Source organism: Callithrix jacchus, chromosome 6, assembly GCF_049354715.1.
Source record: "Callithrix jacchus isolate 240 chromosome 6, calJac240_pri, whole genome shotgun sequence".
NCBI lineage: Eukaryota > Metazoa > Chordata > Mammalia > Primates > Cebidae > Callithrix > Callithrix jacchus.
Window position 1 is genome coordinate 36,224,880 of NC_133507.1, and position 17,775 is coordinate 36,242,654.

Below are 17,775 nucleotides of genomic sequence, written 5' to 3' on the forward strand. Positions count from 1 at the left end.
TTTGCTTCCTTTCTCCCCTTCACCCACATTTGTCATTTTTCCCCAGGCTATCCCTCCCCATCTTCCCCCCCACCCCGCTGCTGGCCCTCCCCTTTTCCCCCCAATAGACCCCAGTGTTTAGTACTGCCCTCCCTGTGTCCATGTGTTCTCATTTTTCATGACCCTCCTATGACTGAGAATACGTGGTATCTCATTTTCTGTTCTTGTGTCAGTTTGCTGAGAATGATGCTCTCCAGATTCATCCATGTCCCTACAAATGACATAAACTCATCATTTCTGATTGCTGCATAATATTCCATTGTGTATATGTGCCACATTTTCCCAATCCAGTCTATCATTGATGGGCATTTGGGTTGGTTCCAGGTCTTTGCTATTGTAAACAGTGCTGCAATGAACATTTGTGTTCATGTGTCCTTATAGTAGAACAATTTATGGTCCTTTGGATATATGCCCAGTAATGGGATTGCTGGGTCAAATGGAATTTCTATTTCTAAGGCCTTGAGGAATCGCCACACTGTCTTCCACCATGGTTGAACTAATTTACACTCCCACCAACAGTGTAAAAGTGTTCCTTTTTCTCCACATCCTCTCCAGCATCTGTTGTCTCCAGATTTTTTAATGATTGCCATTCTAACTGGCGTGAGATGGTATCTCAATGTGGTTTTGATTTGCATCTCTCTAATGACCAGTGATGATGAGCATTTTTTCATATGATTGTTCGCCTCATGTATGTTAAGACCTTCTATTTTTTACAATGATGTTATTATAATACAGAATTCTTCTATTTCCTGGGTAAGAACCAGGCACTAATCCACTGTTTCACGTGTGTCACTACAGAGCTAAGGCAAGGACATACTACAGGGTGCTTCAAATGTATTCTAATGGAAATCATCCCCTAAACAAATTAGCAGCAAGTCTTTTCACACAGCTTAAATCTAATTTAAATTGTGTTAAGCAGAACTGATATCAAACTTTTTTTTTTCTTTTTTTTTGGGGGGGAGGGAGGGAAGGAGGATGGGAGGAAGGCAGGAAGGGAGGGAAGGAGGAAGGGAGGAAGGCAGGAAGGGATGAAGGAAGGAAGGAAGGGGGGGAGGGAAGGGAAGGAAGGAAATCAAGCAATGAGAGAGACACTGCCAACCTGAATCTAGAGGTTTACAAGTTGATTTCTTTTTTTTTTTTTTTTTTTTCTTTTTTTTTGAGAGAAGGAAAGAAAAAAAAATGAGTAAAGGAGAGGAAGAAAGAGGAAGAGAAAGAGGGAGGGTGAACAGAAATATTGCTTTATTCTGAAAAAAAAAAAAAAAATGGGTATTAATAATGGCCAATCAATGTTTCATTTAAACCTATGAGTAGGTGTGATGTGGTATTGACAAGAATGTATATTTTATGTATTTGAAGTGGAGAGCTCTATAAATATTTATTAAGTTTACTTGTTCCGGATCTGAGTTCGAGTCCTTGATATCCTTATTAATTTTCTGTCTCATTGAATCTAAGTCTCTATGTATCTGGGTGTTAGGATCGTTAGCTCTTGTTGTTGCATTGATCCTTTTACCACTATATCTTTGTTGCTTTAAAATCTATTTTATCCGATACGAGAATTGCAACTCCTGCTTTTTATTTGTTTATTTATTTATTTATTTTTGCTCTCCATTTGGTTGGTAAATCTTTCTCCATCCCTTTGTTTTGAGTCTTTGTGTATCCTTGCATGTGAAACAGGTCTGGATGTAACATGCCATCAGGTTTTGGCTGTGTCTTTTGATTGGGGGATTTAGTTGATTTAAATTTAGGGTTACTGCCATTTGATGTTGACTGGCTGTTTTATCCATTCGTTGGTGTAAATTCTTCTTTATGCTGGTGCTCTTTACTTTTTGGTGTATTTTTAGAAAGGCTAATACTGGTTGTTTCTTTCTGTGTGTAATGCTTCTTTCAGAAGCTCTTGTAAAGCAGGCGTGGTGGTAATATAATCTCTGAGTACTTGCTTGTTTATAAAAGATTTTATTTTTCCTTCAGTTTTGAAGTTTAGTTTGGCTGGATATGAAATTCTGGGCTGAAGGTTCTGTTCTTTGAGGATATTGAATATTGGCCCCCACTCTCTTCTGGCTTGTAGAGTTTCTGCTGAGAGATCTGCTGTAAGTCTGATAGGCTTGCCTTTGTGGGTAATCTGACCTTTCTCTCTGGCTGCCCTTAGTATTTTCTCCTTCGTTTCAACCCTGGTGAATCTAACGATTATGTGCCTTGGGGTTGCTCTTCTTGAGGAATATCTTTGTGGTGTTCTCTGTATTACCTGGGGTTGAATGTTGACCTGCTTTGCTAGTTTAGGAAAATTTTCCTGAATAATATCCTGAAGGGTATTTTCCAGCTTGGATTCATTCTCTCTGTCGCATTCAGGTACACCTATCAAATGTAAATTTGGTCTTTTCACATAGTCCCACGTTTCTTGGAGACTTTGCTCATTCCTTTTTATCCTTTTTTCTCTAATCTTGTCTTCTTGTTTTATTTCATTAAGTTGGACTTTGACCTCTGATATCCTTTCTTCTGCTTGAACAATTCGAGTGTTTAAACCTGTACATACTTCTCGGAGTTCCTGTATTGTATTCTTCAGTTCCGTTAATTCATTTATATTCCTCTCTAAGTTGTCTATTCTCAATAGGATTTCATCAAACCTTTTTTCAAAGTTCCTAGTTTCTTTACGTTGGGCTACAACATGTTCTTTTAACTCACAGAAGTTTATTATTATCCATTCCCTGAAGCGTGATTCTGTTACTGGGATGCGCTTGTTCTCCATCAAGCCTTGTTCCATTGTTGATGTGGAACTGTGATCATCTTTAGAGAGAGAGGCATTCTGATTTTGAGTGTTCTCAGCCTTTTTACGCTGGTTTCTTCCCATTATTGTAAATTTATCCTCCTGTCGTCTTTGAAATTACCAACTTGCAGATTAGGTCTCTTGAGTGGACGTCCAAGTTGTTAGTTCCCAGGGCCAGAGCAGCGGCGTTAAGACTGATGGTGCTTTTCTTCCCAGGATTCTCCTGTCTGGTTTCCTTCTTGTGTCCATAATAGGCAACTCTGCCTTCCCGGGGCTCCAAACCTCAGTCAGAAGGGGAACCAGTCTCGTTTACTCTGCGGCGAGAGCTGCCACGCGGAGGTGCCGTCACAGCCACTGTGCCGGCCTCAGGAGTCGTGCTAGGGACCCATGTGGGTCCTCCAAACCTCGGTCAGAAGGGGAGCCAGCCCTGTTTACTCTGCTCCAAGAGCTGCCGTGCCGAGGTGCTGGGGATCTTCTGCTCCGGGAGCGACCAGAATTTGTCTGTAAGTGTGGCGTCCTCTAGTTCTATGTGCTTTCACTGACAGCTGCAATCCCGAGATGTTAGCGATTGGCCATCTTGGATCATTCTCCCACCAAACTTTTTTAAAGGTAACATTTATTTTTTTTCAAGACTGAGGAGTCTCACTGTGTCATCCAGGCTGGAGTGCAGTGGCATGATCTTGGCTCACTGCAACCTCTGCCACCCGGGTTCAAGCAATTCTCCTGCCTCAGCGTCCTGAGAAGCTGGGATTACAGATACCTGTCACCGTGCCCAACTAATTTTTGTAGTTTTAGTAGAGATGGGGTTTCATAATCTTGGCTAGGCTGGTCTTAAACTCCTGACCTTGTGATCCGCCCACCTCGGCCTCCCAAAGTGCTGGGATTACAGGTGTGAGTCATCATGACAGGCCAACATAATTATTTTAAATAAACCTGTGCAGTAAACCTTAATGCAAAACCTGGCTACAGAGGGAATGTTTTAGTAGTACTACCATACTACCAGAGATCAAGTAGGACCTGCACTAACAGCATGGCTTCAAGACCAAATCTTATTTGTACTGTGCATTTGCCAATTACTCAGGGTCAACACATATTCTCTCTGGGCAGAAAAGTTTGGCTGTTCTTCCTTTCTTTTCTCCTTCCTTCAAGTTTCTCATCTGCCTATCTGTGAGTTGCAACACAGTGATACAATGATCTGATTCTGGGATATTGTTAGCACAAAAGAATAGTTAAAGAATAAAGCCTCACTATACTCATTAACATCTATACCACTTATAATCTAATTCTATTCTAACAATTCTTCCATGTTTAATTTCCTGGAAAAACCATTGTTTCATCACACACAAACTGCAAATTAAATTCATGTTGCCTAGTTAACTGCCAGGGTAGCAGTCGATTAGAGCTAATGCTCATTTCTAAAGGTTCTAGGAAAATGTACCTGCAGCACTTACACCTACCTGTAGATTCTATAAATATCTTCAGAGCGTCCCTTCCTAAGTCTGAGGATCCAAGCTCCTGGGTTGGCTTTCAGCTGAAAGTAGCCCTAGGAAAAGAATAAAAGTCCAATGTTAGCTCTCTTTGAAAACACCAAAATGCTATTTCTGAGGAATAGTTACTTCTATTTCTGAAATATCAATCACCTATATTGGAAGATAGTAAACAAATCAATGCAACTCTTAAACCAAAACTACACATTAAAAACTCTACCACAGGCCAGTTTGCAGTAGCTCACACCTATAATCCCAGCACTTTGGGAGGCCATGGTGAGTGGATCACCTGAGGTCAGGAATTTGAGACCAGCCTGGTTAACATGGTGAAAACCCATCTCTACTAAAAAGGAAAAAAATTAGCTGGCATGATGGTGGGCGCCTGTAATCCCAGCTACTCATGAGGCTGAGGCAGGAGAATCACTTGAACCCAGGAGGCAGAGATTGCAGTAAGCCAAGATCATACCACTGCACTCCAGCCTGGGAGTCCACCTCAAAACAACAACAAAGAAAAACTACTCCAATAAAGGCCAGTCACGCCAATAAATCGTCTGCCCTTTAGCTGTGCTTCAGGAAAGAATCAACGTGTGATGCATGAATAAGCATCGTACTTCCAAAGGCTGTCAGCTCATGAGCAATCTATTTTCAGGGGACAATTCAGTTATAGCTGAGTATTCCACCAGCACGTTTTTTCTTGACATGTAATGCTAACCTACAAATTTACCTGAACTAATGATTTCTGTATTGACCAAATTCAGCCCACAATCAATTTTAATCTCTATGGTTAAAAATGCTAATTGCTCCATCATAAATTATAGTGCCCAAATTAACATAACTACAATATCACTATCTGGTGAATGGATTATTTACCAGATTGGCCATAACAATGGTGTCCACAATGACCGGGTTGGCTGAAGTTCCTAAAGTAAACTGCAGTCCCCGTGGAGGTTGGCCTGTGGTGATGTCATAGCAATGACCTTCTAGTAACAGGTACTCCAGCTCATACTCAGCAGCCACTACACTGTCCACCTGCAATGCCAAAAATCCAATCATTTGAAGGCACTCAGCGACAACATGAATAAATATGAAATGCATTATGCAAAGTAAAGGAAGCAGGCAAAAAGGATTTACATAATATACAATCATATATTAAGAAATTCAAGAAGAGACAAAACTATAATGACAGAAAGCAGATTAGCTGTTGCCTAAAACCAGGGTGCGAGGAGTGTACTGTCTGCAAATGGGTACAAAAGAACTTCTGGGGGTAACAGAAATGTTCTGCATCTTGGCTATGGTTGTGGTTAATGACTGTATACAATTAAAAACAGTGGGTTGGAAAGAGAAAGGAGAAAAAAACTAAGGAAGTTATTAAAAAAATATGAATGAGGATAAGACACTAAATGTTGTTGAAAAAAAGTAAAGACCTAAACAAACGCAAAGACATCCTGTAGTCATGTATCAGTAGAAAAGCTTGCACAGTGTTCATAGCAGCATTATTCATAATAGCCAAAAAGTAAAAACAATCCAAATGTCCATTTGTGAAATTATAAATAAAATGTGGTATGTCCATAAGTGAAATATCATCTGGCAAGTTAAAAAGAATGAAGCATTGATACATACTATAACATGGATGAATCTTGAAAACAATTTGATACCTGAAAGAAGCCAGTAACAAAAGACTACATGATTCTATTCAGACAAAATGAATAGGCAAATCCATAGAGACAGAAAGTAGACTAGCAGTTTCGAGAGGCTGGGGGGAATGGAGAATGACAGCTAATGAGCATGGGGTTTTTGCTGGGGATGATAAAAACATTCTAAAACTACATAGTGGTGATGGCTGCAAAACTCTGTGAATACACTAAAAACTCTGAACTGTACACTTTAAAGGGGCAAATTTTATGGTATATGAATTCCATGTGAATAAATCTGTTATTTTAAAAAATATACCATACCTGGACACTAATGTCTCAGAGGCCCACTAGACTGTAATTCAATCTGTTGTATTATACATGATTAGATATTTGGAAGCAATGATATTCTTACCTCTTCTAAATAAATATTATCAAGATCATATGGTGTTCTGACAGATTCTACCATCCAGCTCTCAGGCGTGTTCAAATTCAGAGTGAATAGTGGAGACTGAGGCATATCCAAAAATTTTGCTATTGGACCCTTAGCAAAGCTATTGTCTGAAGTAAAAGAAATCTCTGGTTCTAAGACATAACGGTAAAAGCTGAAATTGAAAAGGAAAGTGTTAGTTTTTTTTAATGTAGCAACTGTACTTGAGTGTACAAGCCCCTACACAGGTAAACAACTGGTTAAAACAAATTAGATTTGGAGGAGTATCCTTCCAGATTGGGAAAAGTGTTTCCAAAATCATCTTTTGACCTAATGATGCCACCTGTGGTTGCTGCAGATGAAGAGAAGGCAAACAAGGACGGCACTAAGGAGGAGGCCACTCCTTCGCTTGGATGGCTGCTGTTGGGGTCACAATTAGGTCCTGGGCATTTTCTTCCCTTGAGGGAGGATTAATTTTTCTCTTTAAAACCAAATGCTAAATGCTGATTGAGTTCTCAGGCTAGTCCTGAAAACATTAACAATCTAAACATTTCTCCTACACAAGAATAATGATGAAACAAACAAAAACTAAAACTAACAAAAAAAAAGAATAATGATGGAAGGTGGGAACCCTTTGGCTACTTGTAAATGCTGTTTCAATCCACTTAGAAGCTAACCTATAAACACAGCACATCGACGTTAGAAATTTCCCATAGCCACAACACTAACTGCTTTTTCTATTACTTTTTTCATAAATGACCATTCCAAAGCTCGTGACAATATATAGCTAAACAAGTTTATTCTAATATGTATATTCCAAGTTGAGATGAATATTCTTCTTTTGAGATGAAAAGCACAAATGAGGCCAGGCGTGATGGCTCACACCTGTAAACATAGCACTTTGGGAGGTGAGGCAGGCAGATCACTTGAGGCCAAGATTTTGAGACCATCGTGGTCAACATGGTAAAATACCGAGTCGACGAAAAATACAAAAATTAGCTGGGTGTGGTAGTGTGTGCCTGTAATCCCAGCTACTGAGGAGGCAGACGCTGCCAAGATCATGCCACTGCATTCCAGCCTGGGCGACAGAGCAAGACTCCATCTCAGGGAAAAAAGAAAAAAAAAGAAAAGGCAGAGATACAAATAGCCTGGGTTAATGCCACCTAAATGCTCTAAACATACTGTTTTTAGAACTTCTGATTAGAGTGAAATTTGACAAAAATGAACATTTAGTAAATGACCATTTGAAACGATTGAAACCATTTCAAATGATGTCCACCTATAAACCCATCTGCTCCTCTAACATGCAATATCGGAACTTGGATTTAGCACCATTTCTTCAACTGTTTTCTTACATAGCATGTTTTACCTTTTCAAAGGCATGTCGGAAAGTTTAGATTGGCAGTTCATAAATACTCTCAGATTCATGTTTATCAGCTGAGCCAAAACCTAAAAGGAAAACCAGATGACAAAATATTTAGAATTTTTTACCTCAGAAATATGTTGACACTGATATTAATACCTCAAGAAAAGATACAAAGATAGTAACAGCCACAGAGTCTGCACTGGAGAAACTTCTGGAAATGACAACTCTACTGCAAAATCTAAATCACACATATACATAGGACACAGCCAAAATAATGGGAGGTAGGCTGCTGCAGCTCACTGCTCTTCACACAAAGGCAGTTCCTGTGGGGAAGCAGCAGGCAGATCATGTAAAAACTACAGGCCTCATAGTGATCACTCACATGCCAGAGTATGAAAAAACAGAGACACCAATACTCACAAAAAAGGTCAGGGATTTATTCGGCAGTGAATGTTGGAGTGGCTGTGTCTTTGTCAGAGCTCTTTTAAATGTCCTAAAATTATAACATGCTATACATGTCTAAAAGACATGTCAAGACAAAAAATCCATGGTAGTTATAAAAAAGGACGAACACCAAAACATACTTATTTTACCTCTTGTCATTATAAATTAAAATATAGCATAACTTAATTCCAGGACGTTTTACTCTGAATGAAAATGTTAATCACTTTTATTTTATTACATGAGGCAGCCAACCACACCTGCACCAACTTTCTAGGGCTGTGAAGTTGTTTCAGAGCCACTGCCAATCTTTGTAAAGACTGCTCTGCCCTAGAACAGTCTTTGTCCAGTGCCTGTTGAAGACAACTCAAGGAAAATGAAGCTCTCAGCGAATTTCAGAGCACGTGACAACTTCAGACAAAGGTGATATACACTGCCTGCACGGCATTCCTACCAAGAGCAAGGGAGCAAGTCTCTGTGCGTCTCTGGTGACAGGGTCAACGACAGCCACAACATCAAAGTACGTCTCTCCTTCCTTCGGCCTCAGTTTAATTGCACTAAAAGATCAAAAGGATAAAACATTAACCTGGAGGACACAGTAAATAAAAGGTTTTTTTTTTTTTTTTTGTAGAATATAACCTTCAACCTGCTTAGCGTTTCAAAAGGTTTTTTTTTTTTTTTTTGTACAATATAACCTTCAACCTGCTTAGCATTTCAAAGAACTGTAGATCTAGAATGACTAGACTATGACAGTGGCCAACTATATAATTCTGTCCACTCCAAAGAATGCAAAACCTTAATAATGGATCTGAAATGAATTGAAAGGTCCATGTAAAGAGAGGAAAAACAGTTTGAAATTGTATTTAACCAAAAACTGCGAAAAGCTACTGAAGTCAGCTTCTGATAGTTACTGAACCTTAAGCCAATTTTTAATTCTTAGCAAGAAGAGTACAAAGAGAAAAGGAATAAATAAATTAAAAAAAAAAAAAGAAAAACATGGGAGCCGCGGTGGCTCCGGCCAGCTGTCCTGGCGCTTGATGAGGCGAGGCTATGAGTTCAAGGCCAACCTGAGCAATGTAACAAGCTCTCATTGATTAACAAAAAAAAAAAGAAAGAAAGAAAAACATTCCAGAAAACCTGCAAAACAGAGAAAAAGGAAAAACATAATCACAAAATATTCACTATCCCAGCCCACTTAGCTGTATCTCTATGTAATCCTTTCTAGATACCTGTATAAACATGAATTGAAGATACAGATTAACAATTTCCTTCCTTCTCCCACTACTGTAGCATAAAGATTTTCACATGTTGTTAGCATCCTGATTAAGAAATAATATGCCATTTACCAAATGAATCTGTCAGAGTTTACTCCAGCTATTCTTTACTGCTGGACATACAGATGGCTTTCAACCTGTAAACAATTTGTATATCCAACTTTCTCCACATTTGGAAATTTCTTTAGAGTCAAGAAAATATCAGACGTGAAACTATGGAGTGAAAGGATACAAATACTTTTGTGGCTAATAAGTATTGTCGATCACATTTCCTGAAGAACTAAACAAATGTACAAGGCCAAAAAATAAATTTAACCACATCCTTCATCAGTATTAAATTATAGACATTCTGCCTGTTCTTTTTCTTATTTACTTTTTTAGAGACATGGTCTCACTCCAGTCCAGGCCAGAGTGCAGTGGCACGATCATGGTTCACTGAAGCCTCTAACTTCTGGGTTTCAAATGATCTTCTCAACTTAGCCTCCTAAGTAGCTAGGACTACAGACACATGCCACCATGCCGGGCTAATTTATTTTTTTGTAGAGATGGGGGTTTCACTATACTGACCAGGCTAGTCTCAAACTCCTGGCCTTAAGTGACCCTCCTGCTCTGGCTTCCCAAAGCGCTGGCATAAGCCACCGCACCTGGCCCTTCTCTTTTTTTTTTTTCATTTAAAGACAGTCTCATCATCCATTCACCCAGGCTGGGAGTGCAGTGGCGTGATCTCAGCTCATTGCAACCTTCACCTCCCGGCTCAAGCAATCCTCCTGCCCCAGCCAACAAAGTAGCTGGGATTACAAGTGCATGCCACCATGCCCAGCTAATTTGTATATTGTTATCAGAGATGGTGTTTTGCCATGTTGGCCAGGCTGGTCTTAAACTCTTGGCCTCAAGTGATCCACCTGCCTTGGCTTCCCAACATGCTGGGATTACAGGCGTGAACCATCATGCCCAGCATCCTTGTCTGTTCTTAACTAAATGGTAACTTCCTGTTGCATGTACTCCCTGTGAAGTCATACTGACTTAGGTGTCTTAAAAGGAGCAGGGACCTCTGATGTACTTTTAAAAGGACTCAACTTTAAAGAATTTAAAACTATACCCAATTTTCAAAAACCATTAACTGTTTAAACCATAATCCTTTTTTGCACTTAACAATACTATAATGTGGTTACTATACTAACCACTATTTTTTTTTTTAACCAAACAACATTTACCTAAGTGGGATGAATACAAAAGAATACCATAGAACAGCATAACCAAGAAAACTGGAAACAATTTACATGCTCATGAAGGTTATTTTACATTTTAACTACTTTGGAAGTAACCATCAGAACAGCTTTGTGACTGTGTTGAGGTAGGTGCTTTCAATCTCTGGTATTATCAACAATTTCAGATTAAATCCCCTGCCAATGATGATTCTTCTCATATAACAAAACTTCTGTTACTCTAATACAACTGTTCTCAAAGTGTGGCTCCAGAGCAGTGGCATCAGCTTCCCCTGGGCATTTGTGAGAAGCAAGTCAGGATCCAACCCAGACACTGAATCAGAAACTCTGGGGATGTGTCCAGCAATCTGCATTTTAACAAGCTCTCTAAGGAAAAGCCAAATTTTGAGAGCCACTGACTTAATATAATTTGTACCTCTGCTATTCTAAAATTCTATAAGAAAAAGCTCATTAGAAAATAGCATTCTACAAATGCTCCCAAGGGAACCAGAGAGAACATTTCAAACAGGACTCTACACAAGAGTGTAATATCTGATCATGCCTGCTCACATCAGGTTTGGCATAGAGTTTCACACGACATGTTCACGTTCTGAGCCAGCCGTGTTCTAGGTGATGTAACAGGCACACCCAGAACTGACGCTGTGAGGTCCTTTACTCACCCCACATCTCTAGAAAAAAGAAAAAGGGACTAGAAAAAAAACAAGGAAAGAGGAGTATTTGTGTGGAAATGGGAACAACATGAGCTAAAAACATGATGTTTAAATATATTCACTACATTGATCAGAGAAAAGACCAAAATAAAACTAAAAAGTGACAGAGACAGGAACAAGATTTGGAGATTATACACATTTGCATAGGGTGCATAGAGTAAATGTCAAAGAATACTATGCTTAACACACATGGGACTCCCCTGGGAGCAACTTGTTAAAATGCAGATGCTCATTCCTCAGGACTGTTGTGTGTCCAAAGCCTGCATTTCCAACAAGCTCCGAGGCAATGTCTTGCTGCTGGTCCACGGACCACACTTTGAGGGCAAGAGTACATATAACAGATGGTTCAGACCTTTCTATTTCTAGCATAAATGAGAAACTTCTGATTTAAATATAACAAATACTCATTTAACTGACACAACTTCAGTAAGAGAAATTTCTCTAATAATTATAATTTGTCTCATAATAGAATTCACAATTAAGGTATTTTAATTACACAAAACATGGAGACCCATGGAAAAAAAGACTTCTAAAAAGGGAAGAGAGGTATTTGCTTAGGACTCCCTACCTTGGCCAAGAAGGGCAAACAAGATGGCAGGTTGATGAGGAAAGGTTTCCTCCTGCTAGTGACTAGATAATGAGTTACTTCCTTAAAGTTCACAAAGTGTTGAGAAAATGGGTGCACTCTGGGTGCCAAAGGCCAAATTCAACAAGGATTATGCAGGAGCCACAAGGATCTTCACAAACTGCTGACATAAAAAATTAGGAAACACAGCCAGTGCTAACAGAGAGGACCTACACTACAATCATCAATCAATCTGATCATGAAAACCTGATCCCCATAAAGATTGGTCATAAGAAAAAACAGGCCCACTAAACCAAAGTCCAATCCATGCCAGACTAATCAGATCAGAATCACAGAGGACTAGGACACAGGCATCTATATTTAAAGCCTCCACAGGGATTCTGAGGCACAATCAGTGTGTGTGTGTGTGTGTGTGTGTGTGTGTGTGTGTATACTTGCCACATAAGGCAAAGGCTGTATATATTACTGTACAGCGCTCTCTCCCAGAAACAATCAAATCTAATCAAGAAGAAGCAACTCAGACCATGAGACATTCCATAACACAACTGGCCTGGACTCTTAAAAAATGTCATCATAAAAGACAAAAGACTAGACAAAAAAAAAAATGGCAGACAACTCTTCCAGATGAAAAGAAACCAAAGAGACACAACTCTGTAATATGTAATCTGGACCAAAACAAATACAAAAAACGGTTGTAAAAAGTCATTAAGAAGATACTAGAGACATGTGAATAGGAATTGTGTTTTAATATTACTGTATCAAGGTTACATTTCTGAGGTCAGCTAACAGTACTGCAAAGAAGTCCTAGCGCTCAGGAGACACACGCTGAAAATGTCAGACACATTATGTCAGGATGTCTGCAAAGTATTTCCAAATGGTACAGGAAAAAATATGATTGTGTATATACGAACATAAACTACTCAACTAGTTATTGTAAAGTACTACATAGACACACACACACACAACATGCACACATGCAGATGACAAATATAAAGCAAATGTGACATACCAACAACTGGCGAATCTAAGTGAAGGATATTCGGGTGCTCACTATATTAGTCTTTCAGCTATTTCTAGGTTATAAAGTTTTGAAAACAAAAAAGTGAAGAACAAGAAGGCAAACTCCCCCATTATGCTAAACTTACTTAAAACCAAAGTTTTTGGCCAAGCACCATGGCTCATACCTATAATCCCAGCACCCTGGAAGGCTACGGCAGGTGAATCACTTGGGCTCAGGAGTTTGAAACTCACCTGGGCAACATAGTGAGACCCCATATCTACAAAAAATACAAAAATCAGCCAGGCATGGTGGTAAGCGCCTGTGGTCCCTTCTACACAGGAGGCTGAGGTAGGAAGATCACTTGAACCAAGGAAGCGGCGGAGACAGTGGGCTGAAATCACACAAATGCACTCTAGCCCAAGTGACAGAGTGAAACCCTGTCTTTAAAAAAAAAAAAAGTTTTCAATAAAAGATAAATGAGACAAGTACTTTAATAATCTGTTTATTTATTTATTATTTTTTGAGACAGTCTTGCTCTGTCTCCTAGGCTAGAGTACAATAGCACAATCTCTGCTCACTGCAACCTCCACCTCCCAGGTTCAAGCAATTCTCCTGTCTCAGTCTCCTGAGTAGCTGGGATTACAGGCAGCTGCCACCACGCCTGGCTAAGTTTTGTATTTTTGCGCAAGATGGGGTTTCACCATGTTGGTCAAGTTGGTCTTAAACTACTGACCTCAGGTGATCTGCCCGCCTCAGCCTCCAGAAGTGCTGAGATTACAGGCGTGAGCCACCACGCCCAGCCAATTTGTTTATTTTTTTGTGAAACAGGGTCTTATTGTGTTGCCCAGGCTGGAAGTGCAGTGATGCGATCATGGCTCATTATAGCCTCTACCTCCAGAGTAGCTGGGACAACATGCACATGCCAACACACCCAGTTAATGTTTGAAATTTTTAATTTAAATTTTTTTAATTAAACTTTTTTTTTTTTGAGACAGAGTCCCTCTGTCACCCAGGCTGGAGTGCAGTGGCGCCATCTCAGCTCACTGCAACCTCCGCCTCCCAGGTTCAAGCAATTCTCCTGCCTCAGCTTTCTGAGTAGCTGGGATTACAGGCACGTTTCACCACGCCCAGCTAATTTTTGTATTTTTAGTAGAGATGGGGTTTCAACATCTTGGCCAGGCTGGTCTTGAACTCCTGACCTTGCGATCCACCCGCCTTGGCCTCCCAAAGTGCTGGGAGTACAGGCATGAGCCACCGCACCCGGCCTGTTTGAAAATTTTTTTGTAGGGACAGGGTCTCACTTTGTTTGTTGGTCTCGAGCTCCTGGATTCAAGCAATCCTCCCATGTTGTCCTCCCAAAGTGCTGGGATTACAATGACCTGTCCTTGTTCATTCTTGAATTTAAGTACAACTGCTCTGTTTAATTAAATGCAGTCTGTTTTCTACTACAAGGGTGCACTCACAGTTATTTCAGATTAATTTAGAAATAAATCTCAGTCAGCAACTGAGATTTGATTATGAATTTTATATATGAATACAAATATATATGTGAAAACTACATACCAAACAAATGTTCGATTCCTATAAGAAGTTACGTATAAATCTTCTACGGTAAAATGAAGGAGCTGAGGTAAAGTCAAACTTAAGAGTTTAATATTCAAGAACATGCACAAATTCAACATTATTTCTATACCTGTGTCTGTCTTCAAAAAACTGGTACTCGATTCTTGCATCTCCTTTTGGTTGTGCTGACAGGAGAGCATCCACCTTCATTACCAAGTCACTTGCCCTGAAAGAATGGGTTAGAGAAATCTTAGCATCTTTTTAACAGAAAGTTTTCCAATTATTGCCAAACATACCATCAGCCCAAATACTGAATGCTAACAAGACGGTTTGAACAAGGTCTAAAGTTTGTATTAACAGGCATGAGAAAGATTGATTATTGTTATAACCTTGAAGAAGCTGCTCATTTTCCCACATGTGAAATGGAAACAGCACCCGTTCTGCATGACTCTTGTAAAACTGCACAACTCTGCAATGCACCTAGCTGAGGCCCTCGCCTATCTATTACAGGCTGTATTGTGTATATTCTCTCTTGTCCTTTTAAAATATTTTTTAAAATAATTACTACTTTTTATGACTATTAGAGTAATAATTGACTGGAAAAACATACTGAAAAATAAATATGAAGACAAAAACTGAAATTACACATTACATCATCAAGAAATAAGCTCTGATATTTTGGCTCATAATTCTGTATTTTTAAATATCTATAACCAAAAGTGGGATTACACTGACAGCCTGCATTTTTACTTAAAAATATATCATAAAAATCCTTTGGTTAATAAATACAGCAGTATTTCAATATTTTTGCTTGTTTGTTTTAGACAGGGTCTCACTCCAGTTGTCCAGGCTGTAGTGCAGTGGCTTGATCTCAGCATCCTTGACCTTCCACGCTCAGCTGATTCCCCTACCTCAGCCTCCCAAGTCGCTGGGACTACAGGTGTGTAACACCAGGCCCAGCTAATTTTTTGTATTTTTAGTACAGACAGGGTTTTGCCATGTTTCCCAGGCTGGTCTTGAACTCATGGGCTCAAGCAATCTAACTCCCAAAGTGCTGGGATAACAGGCATAAGCCACTGTGCCTAGCCTATTTCAATGTTTTTTTATGACTGCATAAATATTGTATTTATGGACACAAAATAATCTAAATATCAAACCAATCGACTACTGAACATCTATGTTGTTTCTAATTTCACTATTATAATTAACACTGCAGTAAACAACTTTAAAAAGAATTTTATTGCCCCTGCCTCTTCTAAAATTGATTTCTAACAGAAAAAGATCTTGAACTAAACCTGAAAAAAAAAAGCTCCAATTTGCTGAACCAAAGACTAAATCCTGAGTAAGAATTTAAAAAGAGTATTTGTGAATGTATCTGAACGATAATTAAGCCTATATATTTTCTTTGAATGCAGCAAATATATCAAATTAACTATTTTGGTTCAACTTCTCAATATAAATGCCAAATATCTATAATATAGGCCATTCTCTTCCGGATGTGTCAATATGGTCACAAAACATATCAAGGGCGCTTGGTTATATGGACTGGGGTGAGAAGGCCAACAAGAAACTCCCTGAAGGCTGATGGAGTACCATGATCAAAGCATCCGGAGCCAAGCTTCAGGACAGCCTTGGAATGCAGGTTGGGTCATGAATGATAGCTGTGGCTGTCACAGGGAAGGGGACCACTCCAAGGTGGGGCAACGTATGCCTGTGGCATGGCTGCTTCGAGTCATGAGTACCTCCTGGCCCATATCATGGAAGAGTTTCATAGGCCAGGACAAAGGGCATCACTCAGGAGCCACTGAGTTAAGAGGGACGCTCCTTATTTGACCCAGTATTGACCAAAATGAGAAAAGATTTCTTCCCATATCATACCAGACATGGCAACAGTTGACTTTAACAACTTTCCAAGTCAACATTTCTCTAAAACATGCCCTTTAACTCTGCAGCATAATGATGTAAGAAAAAAACCCAGCAGAACTTTTATATATATATATTTATTTTGTTCCTTTTTATGAGATGGAGTCTCACTCTGTCACCCAGGCTGGAGCACAGTGGTGCAATCTTGGCTCACTGCAACCTCCCCAGAAGAACTTTTAAATTTTATATCCTCCAACTATGCATCAAAGAACACATCTCCACAGAATGGGAGAAAATGTTTGCAAATCATGTATCTGGTAAGAAAGTAATATCCAGAATGTATAAAGAACTGCCACATCTCTACAACAATAAAAACAACCCAGTTAAAAATGAGCAAAGGAGACGGGCATGGTGGCTCACACCTGGAATCTCAGCCCTTTGGGAAGCTGAGGCAGGCAGATCACAAAGTGAGGAGTTCGAGACCAGCCTGGCAACATGGTGAAACACCATCACTACTAAAAATACAAAAAAAAAATTGGCTGGGCATGGTAGTGCATGGCTGTAATCCTAGCTACTCAGGAGGCTGAGGCAGGAAAATCACTTGAACCCAGGAGGTGGAGGTTACAGTAAGCCAACATGGCGCCACTGCACTCCAGCCTGGATGACAGAGCGAGACTCCGTCTTGGGTCGGGGGAGCCCAAAGGACTTAAATAGACATTTTCCCAGAGATACATATGTAGCCAATCTGCACATGACATGATGCTCAACATTACCAATCATTAGGAAAATGCAAATCAAACCACAAAGAGATAGCACTTCATACCCATGAGGATGGCTATTATAAAAACCAAATAAACAAAAATCCAGAAAATTACAAATGTTGTGAGGATGTGGAGAAACTGAAATCTTTGGGCATTGTCAATGGGAACGTAAAATGGTACAACCACTGTGGGAAAAGGTATTGCATTTCCTCAAAAAATTATATATAGAAATATATCCTCCAGCCGGGTGCGGTGGCTCACGTCTATAATCCCAGAACTTTGGGAGGCCGAGGCAGGTGGATCACGAGGTCAAGAGATCGAGACCATCCTGGTCAACAAGGTGAAACCCCCGTCTCTACTAAAGATACAAAAATTAGCTGGGCATGGTGGCGTGCGCCTGTAGTCCCAGCTACTCGGGAGGCTGAGGCAGGAAAATTGCTTGAACCCAGAAGGCGGAGGTTTCGGTGAGCCAAGATTGTGCCATTGCACTCCAGTCTGGGTAACAACAGTGAAACTCCGCCTCAAAAAAAAAAAAAAGAAAGAAATATATCCTCCAACTACACAGTCATCTGATATTTAATGCAGAGACTAGGTATATATAACATGTACTACAGGTTCCATCCAAACAATTTATTTT

General features: G+C 39.7%; 1 protein-coding gene across 35 annotated transcripts in view; it reads right to left on the bottom strand.

Annotated features, from left to right (window-relative positions):
* Nucleotides 1-17,775, bottom strand: part of UGGT1 (UDP-glucose glycoprotein glucosyltransferase 1) — a 118,322-nt gene that overhangs the window by 25,144 nt on the left and 75,403 nt on the right. For all 35 annotated transcript variants that reach the window (XM_078326987.1, XM_078326989.1, XM_035304103.3 and 32 more), the window contains 6 exons: nt 14,645-14,740; nt 8,610-8,712; nt 7,718-7,797; nt 6,334-6,523; nt 5,158-5,316; nt 4,258-4,343 (listed from right to left, as the gene is read on the bottom strand). In XM_078326987.1, the coding sequence (XP_078183113.1) occupies nt 4,258-4,343; nt 5,158-5,316; nt 6,334-6,523; nt 7,718-7,797; nt 8,610-8,712; nt 14,645-14,740 (714 nt within the window). The remainder of the gene's footprint in view (nt 1-4,257; nt 4,344-5,157; nt 5,317-6,333; nt 6,524-7,717; nt 7,798-8,609; nt 8,713-14,644; nt 14,741-17,775) is intronic.